The sequence below is a fragment of the Stenella coeruleoalba genome (assembly GCF_951394435.1).
Source record: "Stenella coeruleoalba genome assembly, chromosome: 9".
Classification (NCBI taxonomy): domain Eukaryota; kingdom Metazoa; phylum Chordata; class Mammalia; order Artiodactyla; family Delphinidae; genus Stenella; species Stenella coeruleoalba.
In genome coordinates this window covers 47659979-47678827 of record NC_137155.1, presented here as the reverse complement: position 1 = coordinate 47678827, position 18849 = coordinate 47659979, and the positions used below count along the sequence as shown (strand labels likewise).

General features: G+C 35.8%; 1 protein-coding gene across 2 annotated transcripts in view; it reads left to right on the top strand.

Moving 5' to 3' along the window:
• Window positions 1-18849, top strand: part of CASD1 (CAS1 domain containing 1) — a 79324-nt gene that overhangs the window by 37281 nt on the left and 23194 nt on the right. For both annotated transcript variants that reach the window (XM_079931183.1, XM_079931184.1), the window contains exons 11-14: window positions 12838-12957; window positions 13924-14080; window positions 15454-15533; window positions 17798-17899. In XM_079931183.1, the coding sequence (XP_079787309.1) occupies window positions 12838-12957; window positions 13924-14080; window positions 15454-15533; window positions 17798-17899 (459 nt within the window). The remainder of the gene's footprint in view (window positions 1-12837; window positions 12958-13923; window positions 14081-15453; window positions 15534-17797; window positions 17900-18849) is intronic.

Sequence of the window (18849 nt, the reverse complement as noted above, 5' to 3'; positions counted from 1 at the left end):
AATATTGTGAATTAAATACAGAGAGTGCAGCAAGTTAGGTATATACAGTAGATGATTTTGTGTTACATTGTGGCTTTTTCTCCTTTGAGAGTTTGTAAATAACTTCCATGAAGGGACCTTAGTAAAAGGTCTTAAGGGAAAATATTTGGGGCTAGAAAAAGAAGAGAACCAGCAGTCAGCCTATTAATTCTAATGAAATTGGATTCTCAATACACTTTTAATACTAAAATTTTGTTGTAAGTAATACTTGACTCCTGAAAGACAAAAAGGAAAACAATTCGAATTAAAGGAGACTAAAGCGGAATGAAAACTAAATGCAATGTGTGATTCTTGGTTCAAGGTTCCTAAATGAAAAAAAAATTTTTTTAATCATAAAGGATATCACTGGGACAATGAAGGAAATTCATATATGGATTATACAGTAGATACTATTTTATTTATATTTAATTTCATGGGTATTATAATGATAATATAAGAACTATACAAGAAACTGTTCTTTCTTCTTAGGTGATACTTGCTAAGATATTTAGGGATGATGGTCTAAATTTGCAGACACATGGTCTGCAAATACTTTTAAATAGTTCAGCATGGTAAATAGTTGTTCGTTGTACTATTCTTGCAACTTTTCTGTTGGTTTAAAATATCTTAAAAACTTGGGAGAACTATTACATGAAATTTGTAATAATCCAACATTGGTAGAAACTTGGCAAATTGTTCTGATAGTGTTTAAATTCAATTTAAATGGTTGTATTTACTGTTTAAATATAACCAAGTCTCAACATTGTAGGCCCAGACCCAGTCTTGAAGGGGCTCGAAAGCATGCGTTATGGAGAGTGGTTCAAGTAATTGGGAATGGTTAGCCTCGGTTGACATCTGTTTTCAGCTGTTCATAGAACTATCAGATGTAAAAGTGATTAACTGCGTGCATATGGCTCTAGAGTTAGACTGTCCATTTTGGTGGCCACTAACCACATGTGGCCATTGAGCACTTGAAATGTAGCTAGTCAGAATTCAGATGTGCGGTAAATGTGAAATATATATGAGATTAAGTATGATTAATTATGGTAAATGCATACAAAGTTCAAAAGCTTAGTATGAAAGAATATGAAATATCATGGTATATGTCAGAATGATAATATTTTGGATATATTGAATTAAATTAAATGTGTTTATTAAAATTAATTTCACTTATTTCTTTTTTTTCATACAGGCATTTTATTTTATTTATTTTTTTAACATCTTTATTGGGGTATAATTGCTTTACAGTGGTGTGTTAGTTTCTGCTTTATAACAAAGTGAATCAGTTATACATATACATATGTTCCCATATCTCTTCCCTCTTGCATCTCTCTCCCTCCCACCCTCCCTATCCCACCCCTCCAGGCGGTCACAAAGCACCGAGCTGATCTCCCTGTGCTATGCGGCTGCTTCCCACTAGCTGTCTATTTTACGTTTGGTAGTGTATATGTGTCCGTGCCTCTCTCTCGCTTTGTCACAGCTCACCCTTCCCCCTCCCCATATCCTCAAGTCCGTTCTCCAGTAGGTCTGTCTTTATTCCTGTCTTACCCCTAAGTTCTTCATGACATTTTTTTTTCTTAAATTCCATATATATGTGTTAGCATACGGTATTTGTCTTTCTCTTTCTGACTTACTTCACTCTGTATGACACACTCTAGGTCTATCCACCTCATTACAAAGAGCTCAATTTCATTTCTTTTTATGGCTGAGTAATATTCCATTGTATATATGTGCCACATCTTCTTTATCCATTCATCTGATGATGGGCACTTAGGTTGTTTCCATCTCCAGGCTATTGTAAATAGAGCTGCAATGAACATTTTGGTACATGACACTTTTTGAATTATGGTTTTCTCAGGGTATATGCCCAGTAGTGGGATTGCTGGGTCATATGGTAGTTCTATTTGTAGTTTTTTAAGGAACCTCCATACTGTTCTCCATCGTGGCTGTACCAATTCACATTCCCACCAGCAGTGCAGGAGCGTTCCCTTTTCACCACACCCTCTCCAGGATTTATTGTTTCTAGATTTTTTGATGGTGGCCATTCTGACTGGTGTGAGATAATATCTCATTGTAGTTTTGATTTGCATTTCCCTAATGATTAATGATGTTGAGCATTCTTTCACATGTTTGTTGGCAGTCTTTATATCTTCTTTGAAGAAATGTGTATTTAGGTCTTCTGCCCATTTTTGGATTGGGTTGTTTGTTTATTGTTTTGTTTTTTTTTCCTTTTTAACATCTTTATTGGGGTATAATTGCTTTACAATGGTGTGTTAGTTTCTGCTTTATAACTAAGTGAATCAGTTATACATATACATATGTTCCCATATCGCTTCCCTCTTGCGTCTCCCTCCCTCCCACCCTCCCTATCCCACCCCTCCAAGCGGTCACAAAGCACCGAGCTGATATCCCCGTACTATGCGGCTGCTTCCCACTAGCTATATACCTTACGTTTGTTAGTGTGTATATGTCCATGACTCTCCCTCGCCCTGTCACACCTCACCCTTCCCTCTCCCCATATCCTCAAGTCCGTTCTCCAGTAGGTCTGTGTCTTTATTCCTGTCTTACCCCTAGGTTCTTCATGACATTTTTTTTTCTTAAATTCCATATATATGTGTTAGCATACGGTATTTGTCTTCCTCTTTCTGACTTACTTCACTCTGTATGACACACTCTGGCTCTATCCACCTCATTACAAATTGCTCAATTTCATTTCTTTTTATGGCTGAGTAATATTCCATTGTATATATGTGCCACATCTTCTTTATCCATTCATTCGATGACGGGCACTTAGGTTGTTTCCATCTCCGGGCTATTGTAAATAGAGCTACAATGAACATTTTGGTACATGACTCTTTTAGAATTTTGGTTTTCTCAGGGTATCTGCCCAGTAGTGGGATTGCTGGGTCATATGGTAGTTCTATTTGTAGTTTTTTAAGGAACCTCCATACTGTTCTCCATAGTGGCTGAACCAATTCACATTCCCACCAGCAATGCAAGAGTGTTCCCTTTTCTCCACACCCTCCCCAGCATTTATTGTTTCTAGATATTTTGATGATGGCCATTCTGACTGGTGTGAGATGATATCTCATTGTAGTTTTGATTTGCATTTCTCTAATGATTAATGATGTTGAACATTCTTTCATGTGTTTGTTGGCAGTCTGTATATCTTCTTTGAAGAAACGTCGATTTAGGTCTTCTGCCCACTTTTGGATTGGGTTGTTTGTTTTTTTGTTATTGAGCTGCATGAGCTGCTTGAAAATTTTGGAAATTAATCCTTTGTCAGTTGCTTCATTTGCAAATTTTTTTTTTCAATGTTCAAATTAGAGTTTAATGCCATATTTTTGGAAAACATACAACAAAATCTACAGCAGTGGTTGTTTCCAATGGAGTGAATAATGCAATCAACTTTTGTAGGATTTTTAAAATGGCTAAATTCTCTTAGATCTTTACAGATCCAAGTCTGCAAAGGCCTCAGAAGGCAATGATATTTTTGTTTCTGTTGTGATCTCCAACAGAAACAGAGTCCTAATATCCGACTGAAAAACTGTCTCAAGCCACATATTCTCTTTTTTTTTTTCTTTTTTTTTTTAACATCTTTATTGGGGTATAATTGCTTTACAATGGTGTGTTAGTTTCTGCCCCACAACAAAGTGAATCAGTCATACATAAACATATGTTCCCATATGTCCTCCCTCCTGCATCTCCCTCCCTCCCACCCTCCCCATCCCACCCCTCCAGGCCGTCACAAAGCACCGAGCCAACATCCCCGTGCCATGCGGCTGTTTCCCACCAGCTATCTACTTTACTACGTTTGTTAGTGTGTTAGCCCATGACTCTCTCTCGCCCTGTCACAGCTCACCCTTCCCCCTCCCCATAACGTCAAGTCCGTTCTCTAGGAGGTCTGCGTCTTTATTCCTGCTTTACCCCTAGGTTCTTCATGACATTTTTTTTCTTAAATTCCATATATATGTGTTAGCATATGGTATTTGTCTTTTTCTTTCTGACTTACTTCACTCTGTATGACAGACTCTAGGTCTATCCACCTCATTACAAAGAGCTCAATTTCGTTTCTTTTTATGGCTGAGTAATATTCCATTGTATATATGTGCCACATCTTCTTTATCCATTCATCCGATGATGGGCACTTAGGTTGTTTCCATCTCCGGGCTATTGTAAATAGAGCTGCAATGAACATTTTGGTACATGACTCTTTTTGAATTTTGGTTTTCTCAGGGTATCTGCCCAGTAGTGGGATTGCTGGGTCATATGGTAGTTCTATTGGTAGTTTTTTAAGGAACCTCCATACTGTTCTCCACAGTGGCTGAACCAATTCACATTCCCACCAGCAGTGCAAGAGTGTTCCCTTTTCTCCACACCCTCTCCAGCATTTATTGTTTCTAGATTTTTTGATGATGGCCATTCTGACTGGTGTGAGATAATATCTCATTGTAGTTTTGATTTGCATTTCTCTAATGATTAATGATGTTGAGCATTCTTTCATGTGTTTGTTGGCAGTGTGTATATCTTCTTTGGAGAAATGTCTATTTAGGTCTTCTGCCCATTTTTGGATTGGGTTGTTTGTTTCCTTGTTATTGAGTTGCATGAGCTGCTTGTAAATTTTGGAGATTAATCCTTTGTCGGTTGCTTCATTTGCAAATATTTTCTCCCATTCTGAGGGTTGTCTTTTGGTCTTGTTTATGGTTTCCTTTGTTATGCAAAAGCTTTGAAGTTTCGTTAGGTCCCATTTATCTATTTTTGTTTTTATTTCCATTTCTCTTGGAGGTGGGTCAAAAAGGATCTTGCTGTGATTTATGTCATACAGTGTTCTGCCTATGTTTTGCTCTAAGAGTTTGATAGTTTCTGGCCTTACATTTAGGTCTTTAATCCATTTTGAGCTTATTTTTGTGTGGTGTTAGGGAGTGATCTAATCTCATACTTTTACATGTACCTGTCCAGTTTTCCCAGCACCACTTATTGAAGAGGCTCTCCTTTCTCCACTGTACATTCCTGCCTCCTTTATCAAAGATTAGGTGACCATATGTGTGTGGGTTTATCTCTGGGCTTTCTATCCTGTTCCATTGATCTGTCTTTCTGTTTTTGTGCCAGTACCATACTGTCTTGATTACTGTAGCTTTCTAACATAGTCTGAAGTCAGGGAGCCTGATTCCTCCAGCTCCGTTTTTCGTTCTCAAGATTGCTTTGGCTGTTCGGGGTCTTTTGTGTTTCCATACAAATTGTGAAATTTTTTGTTCTAGTTCTGTGAAAAATGCCAGTGGTAGTTTGATAGGGATTGTATTGAATCTGTAGATTGCTTTCGGTAGTAATTTTCATAATGTTGAATCTTCCAGTCCAAGAGCATGGTATATCTCTCCATCTATTTCTATCATCTTTAATTTCTTTCATCAGTGTCTTATAATTTTGTGCATACAGGTCTTTTGTCTCCTTAGGTATGTTTATTCCTAGATATTTTATTCTTTTTGTTGCAGTGGTAAATGGGAGTGTTTTCTTGATTTCACTTTAGATTTTTCATCATTAGTGTATAGGAATGCCAGAGATTTCTGTGCATTAATTTTGTATCCTGCTACTTTACCAAATTCATTGCTTAGCTCTAGTAGTTTTCTGGTAGCATCTTTAGGATTCTCTGTGAATAGTATCATGTCATCTGCAAACAGTGACACCTTTTTTCTTCTTTTCCGATATGGATTCCTTTTATTTCCTTTTCTTCTCCGATTGCTGTGGCTAAAACTTCCAAAACTATGTTGAATAAAAGTGGTGAGAGTGGGCAACCTTGTCTTGTTCCTGATCTTAGTGGAAATGCTTTCAGTTTTTCACCATTGAGGATGATATTGGGTGTGGGTTTGTCATATATGGCCTTTATTATGTTGAGGTAAGTTCCCTCTATGCCTACTTTCTGCAGGGTTTTTATCATAAATGGGTGTTGAATTTTGTTGAAAGCTTTCTCTGCATCTATTGAGATGATCATATGGTTTTTCTCCTTAAATTTGTTAATATGGTTTATCACATTGATTGATTTCCATATATTGAAGGATCCTTGCATTCCTGGAATAAACCCCACTTGATCATGGTGTATGATCCTTTTAATGTGCTGTTGGATTCTGTTTGCTAGTATTTTGTTGAGGATTTTTGCATCTATGTTCATCAGTGATTATGGCCTGTAGTTTTCTTTCTTTGTGACATCCTTGTCTGGTTTTGGTATCAAGGTGATGGTGGCCTCATAGAATGAGTTTGGGAGTGTTCCTCCCTCTGCTGTATTTTGGAAGAGTTGGAGAAGGATAGGTATTAGCTCTTCTCTAAATGTTTGATAGAATTGGCCTGTGAAGCCATCTGGTACTGGGCTTTTGTTTGTTGGAAGATTTTTAATCACAGTTTCAATTTCAGTGCTTGTGATTGATCTGTTCATATTTTCTATTTTTTCCTGATTTAGTCTTGGCAGGTTGTGCCTTTCTAAGAATTTGTCCATTTCTTCCAGGTTGTCCATTTTATTGGCGTAGAGTTGCTTGTAGTAATCTCTCATGATCTTTTGTATTTCTGCAGTGTCAGTTGTTACTTCTCCTTTTTCATTTCTAATTCTACTGATTTGAGTTTTCTCCCTTTTTTTCTTGATGAGTCTGGCTAATGGTTTATCAATTTTGTTTATCTTAAAGAACCAGCTTTTAGTTTTATTGATCTTTGCTATTGTTTCCTTCATTTCTTTTTCATTTATTTCTGATCTGATTTTTATGATTTTTTTCCTTCTGCTAACTTTGGGGGCTTTTGTTCTCCTTTCTCTAATTGCTTTAGGTGCAAGGTTAGGTTGTTTATTCGAGACGTTTTCTGTTTCTTAAGGTGGGCTTGTATTGCTATAAACTTGCCTCTTAGAACTGCTTTTCCTGCATCCCATACGTTTTGGGTCGTCGTGTCTCCATTGTCATCTGTTTCTAGGGAGTTTTTTATTTCCTCTTTGATTTCTTCAGTGATCACTTCGTTATTAAGTAGTGTATTGTTTAGCCTCCATGTGTTTGTATTTTTTACAGATCTTTTCCTGTAATTGATATCTGGTCTTATGGCGTTGTGGTCGGAAAAGAAACTTGATAGAATTTCAGTTTTCTTAAATTTGCCAAGGCTTGATTTGTGACCCAAGATATGATCTATCCTGGAGAATGTTCCATGAGCACTTGAGAAAAATGTGTATTCTGTTGTTTTTGGATGGAGTGTCCTATACATATCCATTAAGTCCATCTTGTTTAATGTATCATTTAAAGCTTGTGTTTCCTTATTTATTTTCATTTTGGATGATCTGTCCATTGGTGAAAGTGGGGTGTTAAAGTCCCCTACTATGAATGTGTTACTGTTGATTTCCCCTTTTATGGCTGTTAGTATTTGCCTTATGTATTGAGGTGCTCCTATGTTGCGTGCATAAATATTTACAATTGTTATATCTTCTTCTTGGTCGATCCCTTGATCATTATGTAGTGTCCTTCTTTGTCTAATAGTCTTTATTTTAAAGTCTGTTTTGTCTGATGTGAGAATTGCTACTCCAGCTTTCTTTTGGTTTTCTTTTGCATGGAATATCTTTTTCCATCCCCTTACTTTCAGTCTGTATGTGTCTCTAGGTCTGAAGTGGGTCTCTTGTAGACAGCATATATATGGGATTTGTTTTTGTATCCATTCAGCCAATCTCTGTCTTTTGGTGGGAGCATTTACTCCATTTACATTTAAGGTAATTATTGATATGTATGTTCCTATTCCCATTTTCTAAATTGTTTTGGGTTTGTTATTGTACGTCTTTTCCTTCTCTTGTGTTTCTTGCCTAGAGAAGTTCCTTTAGTATTTGTTGTAAAGCTGGTTTGGTGGTGCTGAACTCTCTCAGCTTTTGCTTGTCTGTGAAGGTCTTAATTTCTCCATCAAATCTGAATGATATCCTTGCTGGTAGAGTAATCTTGGTGGCAGGTTTTTCTCCTTCATCACTTTCAGTATGTCCTGCCACTCACTTCTGGCTTACAGAGTTTCTGCTGAGAGATCAGCTGTTAACCTTATGGGGATTCCCTTGTGTGGTATTTGTTGTTTTTCACTTGCTGCTTTTAATATGCTTTCTTTGTATTTAATTTTTGACAGTTTGATTAATATGTGTCTTGGCGTATTTCTCCTTGGTTTTATCCTGTACGGGACTCTCTGTGCTTCCTGGACTTGATTCACTATTTCCTTTCCCATATTAGGGAAGTTTTCAACTATAATCTCTTCAAATATCTTCTCAGTCCCTTTCTTTTTCTCTTCTTTTTCTGGAACCCCTATAATTTGAATGTTGGTGCATTTAATGTTGTCCCAGAGGTCTCTGAGACTGTCCTCAGTTCTTTTCATTCTTTTTTCTTTATTCTGCTCTGCAGTAGTTATTTCCACTATTTTATCTTCCAGGTCACTTATCCATTCTTCTGCCTCAGTTATTCTGCTATTGATCCCATCTAGAGTATTTTTCATTTCATTTATTGCGTTGTTCATCATTGTTATTTCATCTTTAGTTCTTCTACTTCCTTGTTAAATGTTTCTTGCATTTTGTCTATTCTATTTCCAGGATTTTGGATCATCTTTACTATCATTATTCTGAATTCTTTTTCAGGTAGACTGCCTATTTCCTCTTCATTTGTTAGGTCTGGTGCATTTTTATCTTGCTCCTTAATCTGCTGTGTGTTTTTCTGTCTTCTCATTTTGCTTATCTTACTGTGTTTGGGGTCTCCTTTTTGCAGGCTGCAGGTTCGTAGTTCCCGTTGTTTTTGGTGTCTGTTCCCAGTGGCTAAGGTTGGTTCATTGGGTTGTGTAGACTTCCTGGTGGAGGGGACTAGTGCCTGTGTTCCTGTGGATGAGGCTGGATCTTGTCTCTCTGGTGGGCAGGTCCACGTCTGGTGGTGTGTTTGGGGGTGTCTGTGGACTTATTATGATTTTAGGCAGCCTCTCTGCTAATGGGTGGGGTTGTGTTCCTGTCTTGCTAGTTGTTTGGCATAGGGTGTCCAGCACTGTAGCTTGCTGGTCGTTGAGTGAAGCTGGATGCTGGTGTTGAGATGGAGATCTCTGGGAGATTTTCACCGTTTGATATTATGTGGAGCTGGGAGGTCTCTTGTGGACCAGTGTCCTGAAGTTGGCCCTCCCACCTCAGAGGCACAGTACTGACTCCTGGCTGCAGCACCAAGAGCCTTTCCTGCACACGGCTCAGAATAAAAGGGAGAAAAAGTAGAAAGAATTAGTAGAAGTAGGAAGAAAGAAAGAAAGAAAGGTGGGAAGGAAGGAAGGAAGAAAGAAAGAAAGAAGGAAAGAAAGAGAAGGAAAGAAAGAAAGGAAGGAGGGAGGGAGGGACGGTGGGAGGAAGGAAGGTGGGAAGGAAGGAAAAAAGAAAGAAAGAAGATAAAGTAAGGTAAAATAAAGTAAAATAAAATAAAGTTATTAAATTAAGAAATAATTATTAAGAAAAAAATTTAAAAAAAAAACAACAGACGGATAGAACTTTAGGACAAATGGTGGAAGCAAAGCTATACAGACAAAATCTCACACAGAAGCATACACATACACACTCACAAGAAGAGGAAAAGTGGAATAAATCTTGCTCTCAAAGTCCACCTCCTCAATTTGGGATGATTCGTTGTCTAAAGGAGGGAAGGAAGGAAAGAAAGAAAGAAAGAAATAAGATAAAATAAAATAAAATAAAGTTATTAAAATTATTAAAAAAAAAATTTAAGGAAAAAAATGGACGGATAGAACCCTAGGACAAATGGTGGAAGCAAAGCTATACAGACAAAATCTCACACAGAAGCATACACATACACACTCACAAAAAGAGGAAAAGGGGAAAAAATCATAAATCTTGCTCTCAAAGTCCACCTCCTCAATTTGGGATGATTCGTTGTCTATTCATGTATTCCACAGACATCAAGTTGATTGTGGAACTTCAATCCGCTGCTTCTGAGGCTACTGGGAGAGATTCCCCTTTCTCTTCTTTGTTCTCACAGCTCCCAGGGGCTCAGCTTTGGATTTGGCCCCGCCTCTGCATGTAGGTCGCTGGAGGGCATCTGTTTCTTGCTCAGACAGGACAGGGATAAAGGAGCCGCTGATCTGGGGGCTCTGGCTTACTCAGGCCGGGGGGGGGGGGGGGGTGGGGAGGGAGGGGCGCAGAGTGCAGGGCGAGCCTGCGGCGGCAGAGGCCAGCGTGATGTTACACCAGCCTGAGGCTCGCTGTGCGTTCTCCGGGGGAAGTTGTCCCTGGATCCCAGGAACCTGGCAGTCACTTATTTCTTTTAACTGTTTAAATGTCTGGCAGCCACATTAAAAATTTACCATGTGGCTCACAGTTTATTTTCATCACACAGCACTGCCCTAGACAGCTTAATTTGGTAGCTTTTACATAGAGTTTGATTTCAACTTTTCATGAAAAGGAACTTTATAGCAATTAATGACCATCTGAAAATGGTATGGATTGCCTTGGGAATTTGTGTGTTTTCTGCTATTAAAAGGTGCTCAAATACTTGAAGGGAATTTTTGTTTTGGTTTGGTTTTTTTAATGGTATGCGGGCCTCTCACTGTTGTGGCCTCTCCTGTTGCTCCCGTTGCGGAGCACAGTCTCCGGGTGCGCAGGCCCAGCGGCCATGGCTCACTGGCCCAGCCACTCCGCTGCATGTGGGATCTTCCTGGACTGGGGCACGAACCCGTGTCCCCTGCATCGGCAGGCAGACTCTCAACCACTGTGCCACCAGGGAGGCCCTTGAAGGGAATATTTTAGAGTGCATTCAAGAATGAGGTAAAGATACAGGTTTAGGTTAGATAAGTTTTGAGGCTATTTCAATACTGTATTCCCACTTTCATCCCAGTGATTCTAATATGTTACACCTTCATTGAAAATTTCTGATCTAATGATGAGATAAGACATTTAAAAAGAACTAATGATGAAAAGCAATAAATATAAACTCTAATATATAGATTGTTGGTGCTTAAAGGAACTCAAAAGGAGAAATGACTTTCATCTGAGAGTAAAAGAATGGAAAATTTGACCAGGGCTCTAAAGGAGGATAGTATTTGTATAAACAAAATGTGGTTAGGAGAACGTTCCAGGGTATAAAGAACAGATAAACAAAGGAGAGGTGACAGGAAAGTACAAGAAAGACCAGTTTAGGAGACAGAGAATCTAACAGTTTGGCTAGAGTGGAGACTATGTTGAAGAATTTATGACATTATAATTCAGGGGGTTTTCCTTCCAGAAAAAAATGTTATCCCTCAGAAAAGAAAAAGATGTGTTCAAGAATGCATTCGAGGATATATACAAAAGATGCATATGTTTGAGGCCTTATAAAGTCAGTTTAAGGCATCTGCTCAATTATTTTATCCTACAAAGTATCACTTAGGGAAGACATGTTAAACTAAAATAGCCATAAGCAGTGTTAATGCTGGATAATTACAGAGGTGATCAGATGAGTCTATAAAATAGAAGCCAAAAAAATGTTTACATAGATTTAGTAATTATTCCTAAAAGAATGGCTTTATAATTACAAAGGTTGGATGTCACTAAACAAGCCTGTTAAAGATCATTTTAAAAAGCAGTACACTGCCTGTGTTGTAGAGATCGTGACTATACACCTAAAGGACTAATAGGTGGTGGGGAGAACACATGACAGTGTTCTAAGGTTAGGAGAGTTAGGACTTGTAAATAATATTTCCAGTGACTCCCATAAAATATAGATTAGAAATATGTTGTATTTCTTTCAGCTTAGATAGAAGTGAAGATGTGATGCTCTGAAAACTCATGGTGAAGATGAAACACATGCAGGAGTGTAAAATAAAATTGTTTTATAAAATAAGATAAGAAGGGAAATAATATTTCTGAATTAAGCTTGCATGTGTTTTTTAAATGTAATTTTTGCTGAATAATCAAATATTTTAAGTAGTCATGTGATGATTTTATTTACAAGTCTAAATTCTGTATATTTAGTGGGGCCAAGAATGTAGGATTTTGGGGGGCGTTGTTTTTTTTTTAATTATTTAGGTTTTTTTTTTAATTTATTTTTGGCTGCACTGGGTCTTTGTTGCTGCACGCAGGCTTTCTCTAGTTGTGGCGAGCGGGGGCTACTCTTCGTTGTGGTGTGCGGGCTTTTCATTGTGGTGGCTTCTCTTGTTGCAGAGCACGGGCTCTAGGCATGAGGACTTCAATAGTTGTGGCTCGCAGGCCCAGTAGTTATGGCTTGTGGGCTCTACAGTGTAGGCTCAGTAGTTGTGGTGCACAGGCTTAGTTGCTCTGCGGCATGTGGGATCTTCCCGGACCAGGGCTTGAACCCACGTCCCCTGCATTGGCAGGCAGATTCTTAACCACTGCGCCACCAGGGAAGCCCTTTGTTTTGTTTTTTATCTTCTTGAGAAAATGTGAACTCCAGAGTGACCTTGTATTCAGCATATATATGGTGATTAATAATTATGGATATAATATATTTAATTCAAATTGGATGAAATGTACAAAGCGCCTCACATTTATTAACTCATTCATTCCTCACAAGACCCTTTGAGGAAGGAGAAGATAGTCTCATTTTGCAGTTTAGAAACTCAAATTTAAGTTTAAAGTCACATAGCTAATGAGTGGCAGAACCAGAATTTGAATCTAGGTCTCTAATTCCAAAGTCTACTTTTTTTAACCCCTGCTACAAGGCTTAATTTTCGAGAATAAATCTTTTCATTGCGCCAGTGCTGAGTAATAATGATGCTCCATTATCTTGGTTAAATTTACTGGTTATGGTAATTTAGGTATAGTTAGTGTCAGCATGTATTTCACCTGTTTATTTTTGTCAACAGTTTTTGCCTGTGTACATGCACATTCGGGTTCTGGTTGCTGCGTATCTATTTCAGACAGGGTATGGGCATTTCTCATACTTTTGGATCAAAGGAGACTTTGGAATCCATAGAGTATGTCAGGTAGGAATGCACGGTTATCTGTTTTCTTTCATTTCAACATGCTTTTGTGCCTAACTGTGGAGAAACTATAAATATGTCCATTTTAAGGCCATGGATAATTTGAATTTATGAAATAGCACTTTAAAGTTTTGTTATTTCCATTACTGAGGGATGAAAAAATAGAATTTAGATGAATGTATAATAAAAGCAAAAGGGAGAACATTGCTGATTCACTTTAGTTTTGTAGAAATGTACAGTTACATGGGATTGTTAAAACATGCTATGTTTTCTCTAAGAAGAGGATTAATATTTTTTGTTTCTACCTTGTGCTAGGAAGTTTGTAAACATTATTTTATTTACCCTTCATTACAACCCTGAGTTGTGATCTTTATGTTTACAGACAAAGACACTGAGGCTCAGAGAGGTTAAATAATTTGCCTAAGGTCACACTGTAAGTGATAAAGCTCTAATATTAATCTGCTCAAATTCTGTGTTCTTTGACATCACATTGTCTGAAATGACTGTTACAAAAGTCCCAAAGATACTTTTGTTTTTCAAAGACAATTTTTAATTTGAGTAATATTCTTTTGTACCTATTAAAATGTTCAGTTTAATACCAAATGAGGTAAATCAACATCAGACAGAGATGAAATGGACACCCTTTTGTTGAGGTAATCTAATCTCTGTTTATGAACTGCAGCTCTAGGAAGGAGGTTTATAATTCTTTTGCTGCATTTAACAAGATGGCAGTTGTAGCCAAAGGACAGCTCAGGTTGGTGCTTTGCTGGGATTCAGTTAATATAATGATGCATAAATATTTTATATTCAACTCTTTACAATGATTTTAAAACAAATGTGATTTTAGGGATTAGTAAAACATACTTGTACAGTTATTTTAGTCTTAAGTAAACATTTATACTCTGTCAGAATCTGTCTGCTTTTCATGCATACCTGGAATGAAAACCATTTTCTTCTCCTTTTTAATAGGTCTTATTTCGTCTCAATTTCCTGGTAGTGGTGTTATGTATAGTAATGGATCGGCCTTATCAATTCTATTACTTTGTCCCCTTGGTCACTGTATGGTTCATGGTCATATATGTTACTTTAGCACTATGGCCACAGATAATCCAAAAGAAAGCAAACGGTAAATATACTCTCTTACTAATGTTAATAAATATATTCTTTCAATGTAAGTTCCTTTTCAGTTGCTAGGGGCTATTATTTTTATTGAGACATGTTGACAGGTTAAATTTATGTGTAGCATTGACGTTTTGAAATTTTGTTCTTAAATTATGTTTTTAAAATTTTACAGTTAAGTAGTTCAAGTAGTATAACAGTGCAGAACAATAGTTTGCATTTATATTGTATGTGTTTTCTCTTTTTTAAAGTTAAATTTTCAAAGCCATTTTACATATCTACTAGTGCAGCCGTTTTCAAACTATCTTGTATGGAGTCAGAATGGAGAGAGCCAGAAGAGAGGAAAGCCAAACAGGGCTCCAGGGCCATACATCCTGCTTCAATCTTGGCAGTTCTGATTTATTTGATTTCTTATATATATATTGAGATTTTGAGTAAACACTATGTCAAACAAGCTTAAAAATCACTAATATAGTTTAGATTCTAGACAACCCTTTAAGCAGTTATTATAAACCTGTTTTTTGTTTAAGGAAACCTAAGTGCCCAGAAGGTGTCATCTTCAGATTTCACATAGCCAGGTCTGATAATGTTCAAAGTGAGGTCACAGTCGTTTATCTTAATGCTTTTTCCCCTCAAGATCATGTCATTAAAATAAAAGCCTCCCTTTTTTAGAAAAAGAAAATTTTTTATCTTTAATAATGTATTTAACTTAACTCTTTCAATCAAATATTGTATATCAAAAAACATTTTCTGTTGACTTTATTATAATATCAAATAATTCTTCAGGAAAGGGTTCAATAAAGTCCATTTGTGTCTTTGGACAGGCTCTGTAGTTTCATTCCTCAACACAAACCCAGCATATTAATAAAATGATAATCAGTATGTATAAACTGTGAACACATAATTTAAAATATGCATATGTTAAAATACATCTTATGGTTAAATTAGTCCACTAAGGAGTTCTTAAGCTCTCTCCTTAGAACTTTAATGTTTAAGCAGTATTATCTAAGTTATATTAAACGTGAGTGTTTGTTAGAGTTACACTGAACCTATTGTTCCAAATTTTGTTGTAACTTTCAATAATGAATAGTATAATTGAATCTAGGAGGTATTTTCAAATATATTGAAAATAGTGGATAAATAGCAGGTATATGGGGTATCAGGTTAATGTTGTAGCCTCATTCCTAGTAAGGACCCTCCACCTTTTCTTCGTGTCCTACTTGTAATTTATACTACTTAGATATATTTTTTGTATCCTGTAGGCAGCCTTAAATTATTTTTAAGAGCTATGCAGGGTATTAATATGTTAAATAGAGATATTTAATGTGTTTTCTAATGTAAGTTTACATTTCTTAGTAAATTAAACATTTTCTCTCTTAGGAAATTGTTTCTGGCATTTTGGCTTACTGTTGAAACTAGCCTTCTTGCTGTTATGTATATGTTTTTTGGCATATTCTCAGGTTTGTATAGTCTTTTCGGTTTATATTTTCTATTTTATTGTAAATTTCAAATCTATTAAAGTATGAGAGACGAGTCAGAGCTTTTTTTAAGCCTCATTTTTTAATGACTGTAATAAAAGTGTCACTCTGTACCTGACTACTCAGTGTGGTTCTTTTGAGACCTATCTACTTTTGTTACCACTGTTATTGTTGTAAGAGCAATTTAAAGCTCTTCCTCTGGCAATTGTTCAAAATCCATTTTAGTTGACTTTGATCAATCAAATTTTTATTGAATGCCTCTTATAAGACACTAAGTGAAGATCAAAATTCTCTTGAGAGAATTTGCAACTTGGTTTGTGCATTATTCATGGCACCAAAATTTAACTTGATTTTTCCATAGCTGCATAGAGTAAAATTTTGGCTGTTAATAAAACCAGCTTCAGAGTGAAGGGTTTGTATATATGTAGTACATTTAACTTAATAAAACTTTTGGTCATTTTCTTATCTCTAAACTTTTGTCCCCCTATTATGATGGTTGAGGTTTTTCTCAGCTATTTTAGCAGGATGGCAAATTGCTACCTGCTGGTCAGTCCTTCAGACAGACATATTATTTGGTCAGCATGATATTTATAACAAAATATTGTAATTTGAATGCTTATAGTTGTGAGATACTCTGTAGTTTACTCCCATCTCCAACACTCTCTGTCTTGTATGTGGCTGTGCCAGGTAAAAATGCCATATAAGCGTGTGTGTGTGTGTGTGTGTGTGTGTGTGTGTGTAGTCCTATAAAGCTGTTTTTTTTTGTTTGTGTTATAGGCTTTCCTACTTATTTTTATACTTAGAAATAAAGCATATTTATTTCTGCCTGACTTCCAAGGTTTTTTGCAGGAAATATATAACATAATAAGCAATAGGCAAATGTATAAAGAAATAGCCAGGTAACTGCCACATTACTTGATAATTATTCATTAAAATTCCCAACACCCCCTGGTTCATCTGAGGGAGAGAAAGGAACACGGACCAACAGTTCAATAGAAAGAATTAAGAAGATTTCTCCAGCTTAGGATCAGTATTGACCACTGGACAAGAAAAAAAAGTACATAGCCCAGTGTCTTTCACAAAATGGGTGCTCATTAAATACTTGATTATTAATCAAAAAATAATTTTTAATGAGAAATAAATTTTTAAATTATAAATACATCATTATGTGATATATGATCTACAGGGCCATGTATCTCTAATATATATAGATAAAATATAGAAATATGATATAATAGGTATATACCTTACATTGCAAGTCTTGGTAATAATCATCGTTAATTTTCTGAGGCAAAAGCTTTAATAGAACCTATTTTTATAAGCTATTAGCATTTTAAATTCTGCAGTTAAATGGAGAATATTGCATTTTGTTAATAAAGTTCTTCTGACCTAAAGATTTGGTATTACCTAAAATATACTATTTTCATATTTTGCTTTGATTTTTATTAGCCTTTTTAAAAGTTGTGATGTTAAACATTTTTTTATGCTGTGGCATTATGTCTAATAATGGAGTTTCCTTAATAGAGTTTGTCTTCATTCTTTAGTCTGGAAATTGAGGTTTTTGTTCTCTTTTTTTTGAAAGACTTCATTAATGTGCAGGAATGTACCCAAGACTTCTGCCCCTTCATTCCCAGATTTTCCAGGCTGTCAGATTAATAAGGGGGTACATTCACTAACTCGACCAGAGTAAAATTGTAAACTTTGTTTCAAAGGCTAGTAATGGAATTTGGGTATGGTTGATTGAGTAAGGTGACTAATTCAGAGGATTCTTTTAACTCAAATGGTTAATTATAGATTATTAAGGACATTTAGATAAAGAAAAACTATAACTTTAACCATCATCCTTTAGGTTATTGATACTGTGTTGGCTGAAGTATTTTGTATTTTTGTGTTTTGATCAGTAAATATTAACTCTTTTGTATACTAGATTAAAAACCTTAAATGGAATAATTTTCCAATTACCAGCTTGGTTTGTTTGTTTGTCTTATTTTTCAGTCTCAGTAGCCTTTCATATGCAGTGAAAGTAAGTTAACAAAAATGTTTTAAATCATCTTTCATAGCCTTTAGTAGAATATATTTATTTTCAAATGAAATGGCATTTTCAAATGAAATATTTAAGTAGAATTTTAAAATTGTGAATGACCCTTATATAATTTTAACTTTAGAAAATGACAGTTTGTAATAGAATTGCAAGGCAAGTATTAACTTGTACCATCTTAATTTATTTTCTGGATTCCTCTTCTCAGGGTGCATTTGAGAAGATCTTTTCTCTTTGGCCATTGTCCAAGTGTTTCGAACTGAAAGGCAATGTATATGAATGGTGGTTCAGATGGAGGTTAGATCGTTACGTATGTATTTACCTTGTGATCTTTTGCTATTTCAAATTATACTTTTAAAAATTATTTGGAAAATTTTAATCTATTTAGTTTTGGAATAAGGAAACATGTTGATTTGGTAAATCAAAGCAGTCCAGCCCTCCCCTGTTTTTATAGTGGAGAAAGGGTATGCATGTGTACATATATCAGTAGGAAAATACTATAAAAATGTTATCTATAAAGTGACCTTTATTTGAGTCATAATTTTGACTTAGAGATGATCTCATATATATGTTTCAGCCATTCAACACAATACTTATTAAGCTCCAATATATGTTCTAGATGTTGGTGTTATGAGGGATATATTTTAGAGAAAGAAGACATACCACCAGGCTTCTAAACCTTATAATCTAGTTTAAAACTCTGGATTACTAAAAAAAAACCAAAAACTCTGGATTACTGCTTATAATTAGTGCTAAACTCTGCAGTATGGATTTTGTAATAGAAGTGTGCAAAGAAAAGAGAGCAATGTCATGGATTATTCCATGAATTTTATCTTGAAGGCTGGTTAGGACTTAATTGGCCAAGAAAATATGAAACATCTAGCACAGCATTTGGAAAATAATAGACACTGAATACATATTAATTACCCCTCTTCACTCTTTCCCTTTAACTTCCATTTTTTACTCTTCCCTTTTTTCATTCAACAAATATTTTCTTAGTGCCTTTTCTGTGCTATTCCTCGTTTCTAATACCTATGCACTTTCCAGTTATTCTTAATAAATAAAATATTTACTTTTAAAATTATTTTCATTTTTCTAATCGTACATTGCATTTCAAAACCATATGTGAATAAAAAGCTATGTTAAAGCCTTGCCATAAAATAATTTTTAATTCTCAACTTTCTCATTAGGGCAGTCTACTATGATAGCTCATGTTAAGTGTTTATTTAAAAAAGAAAGCTGGAACTTCCCTGGTGGCGC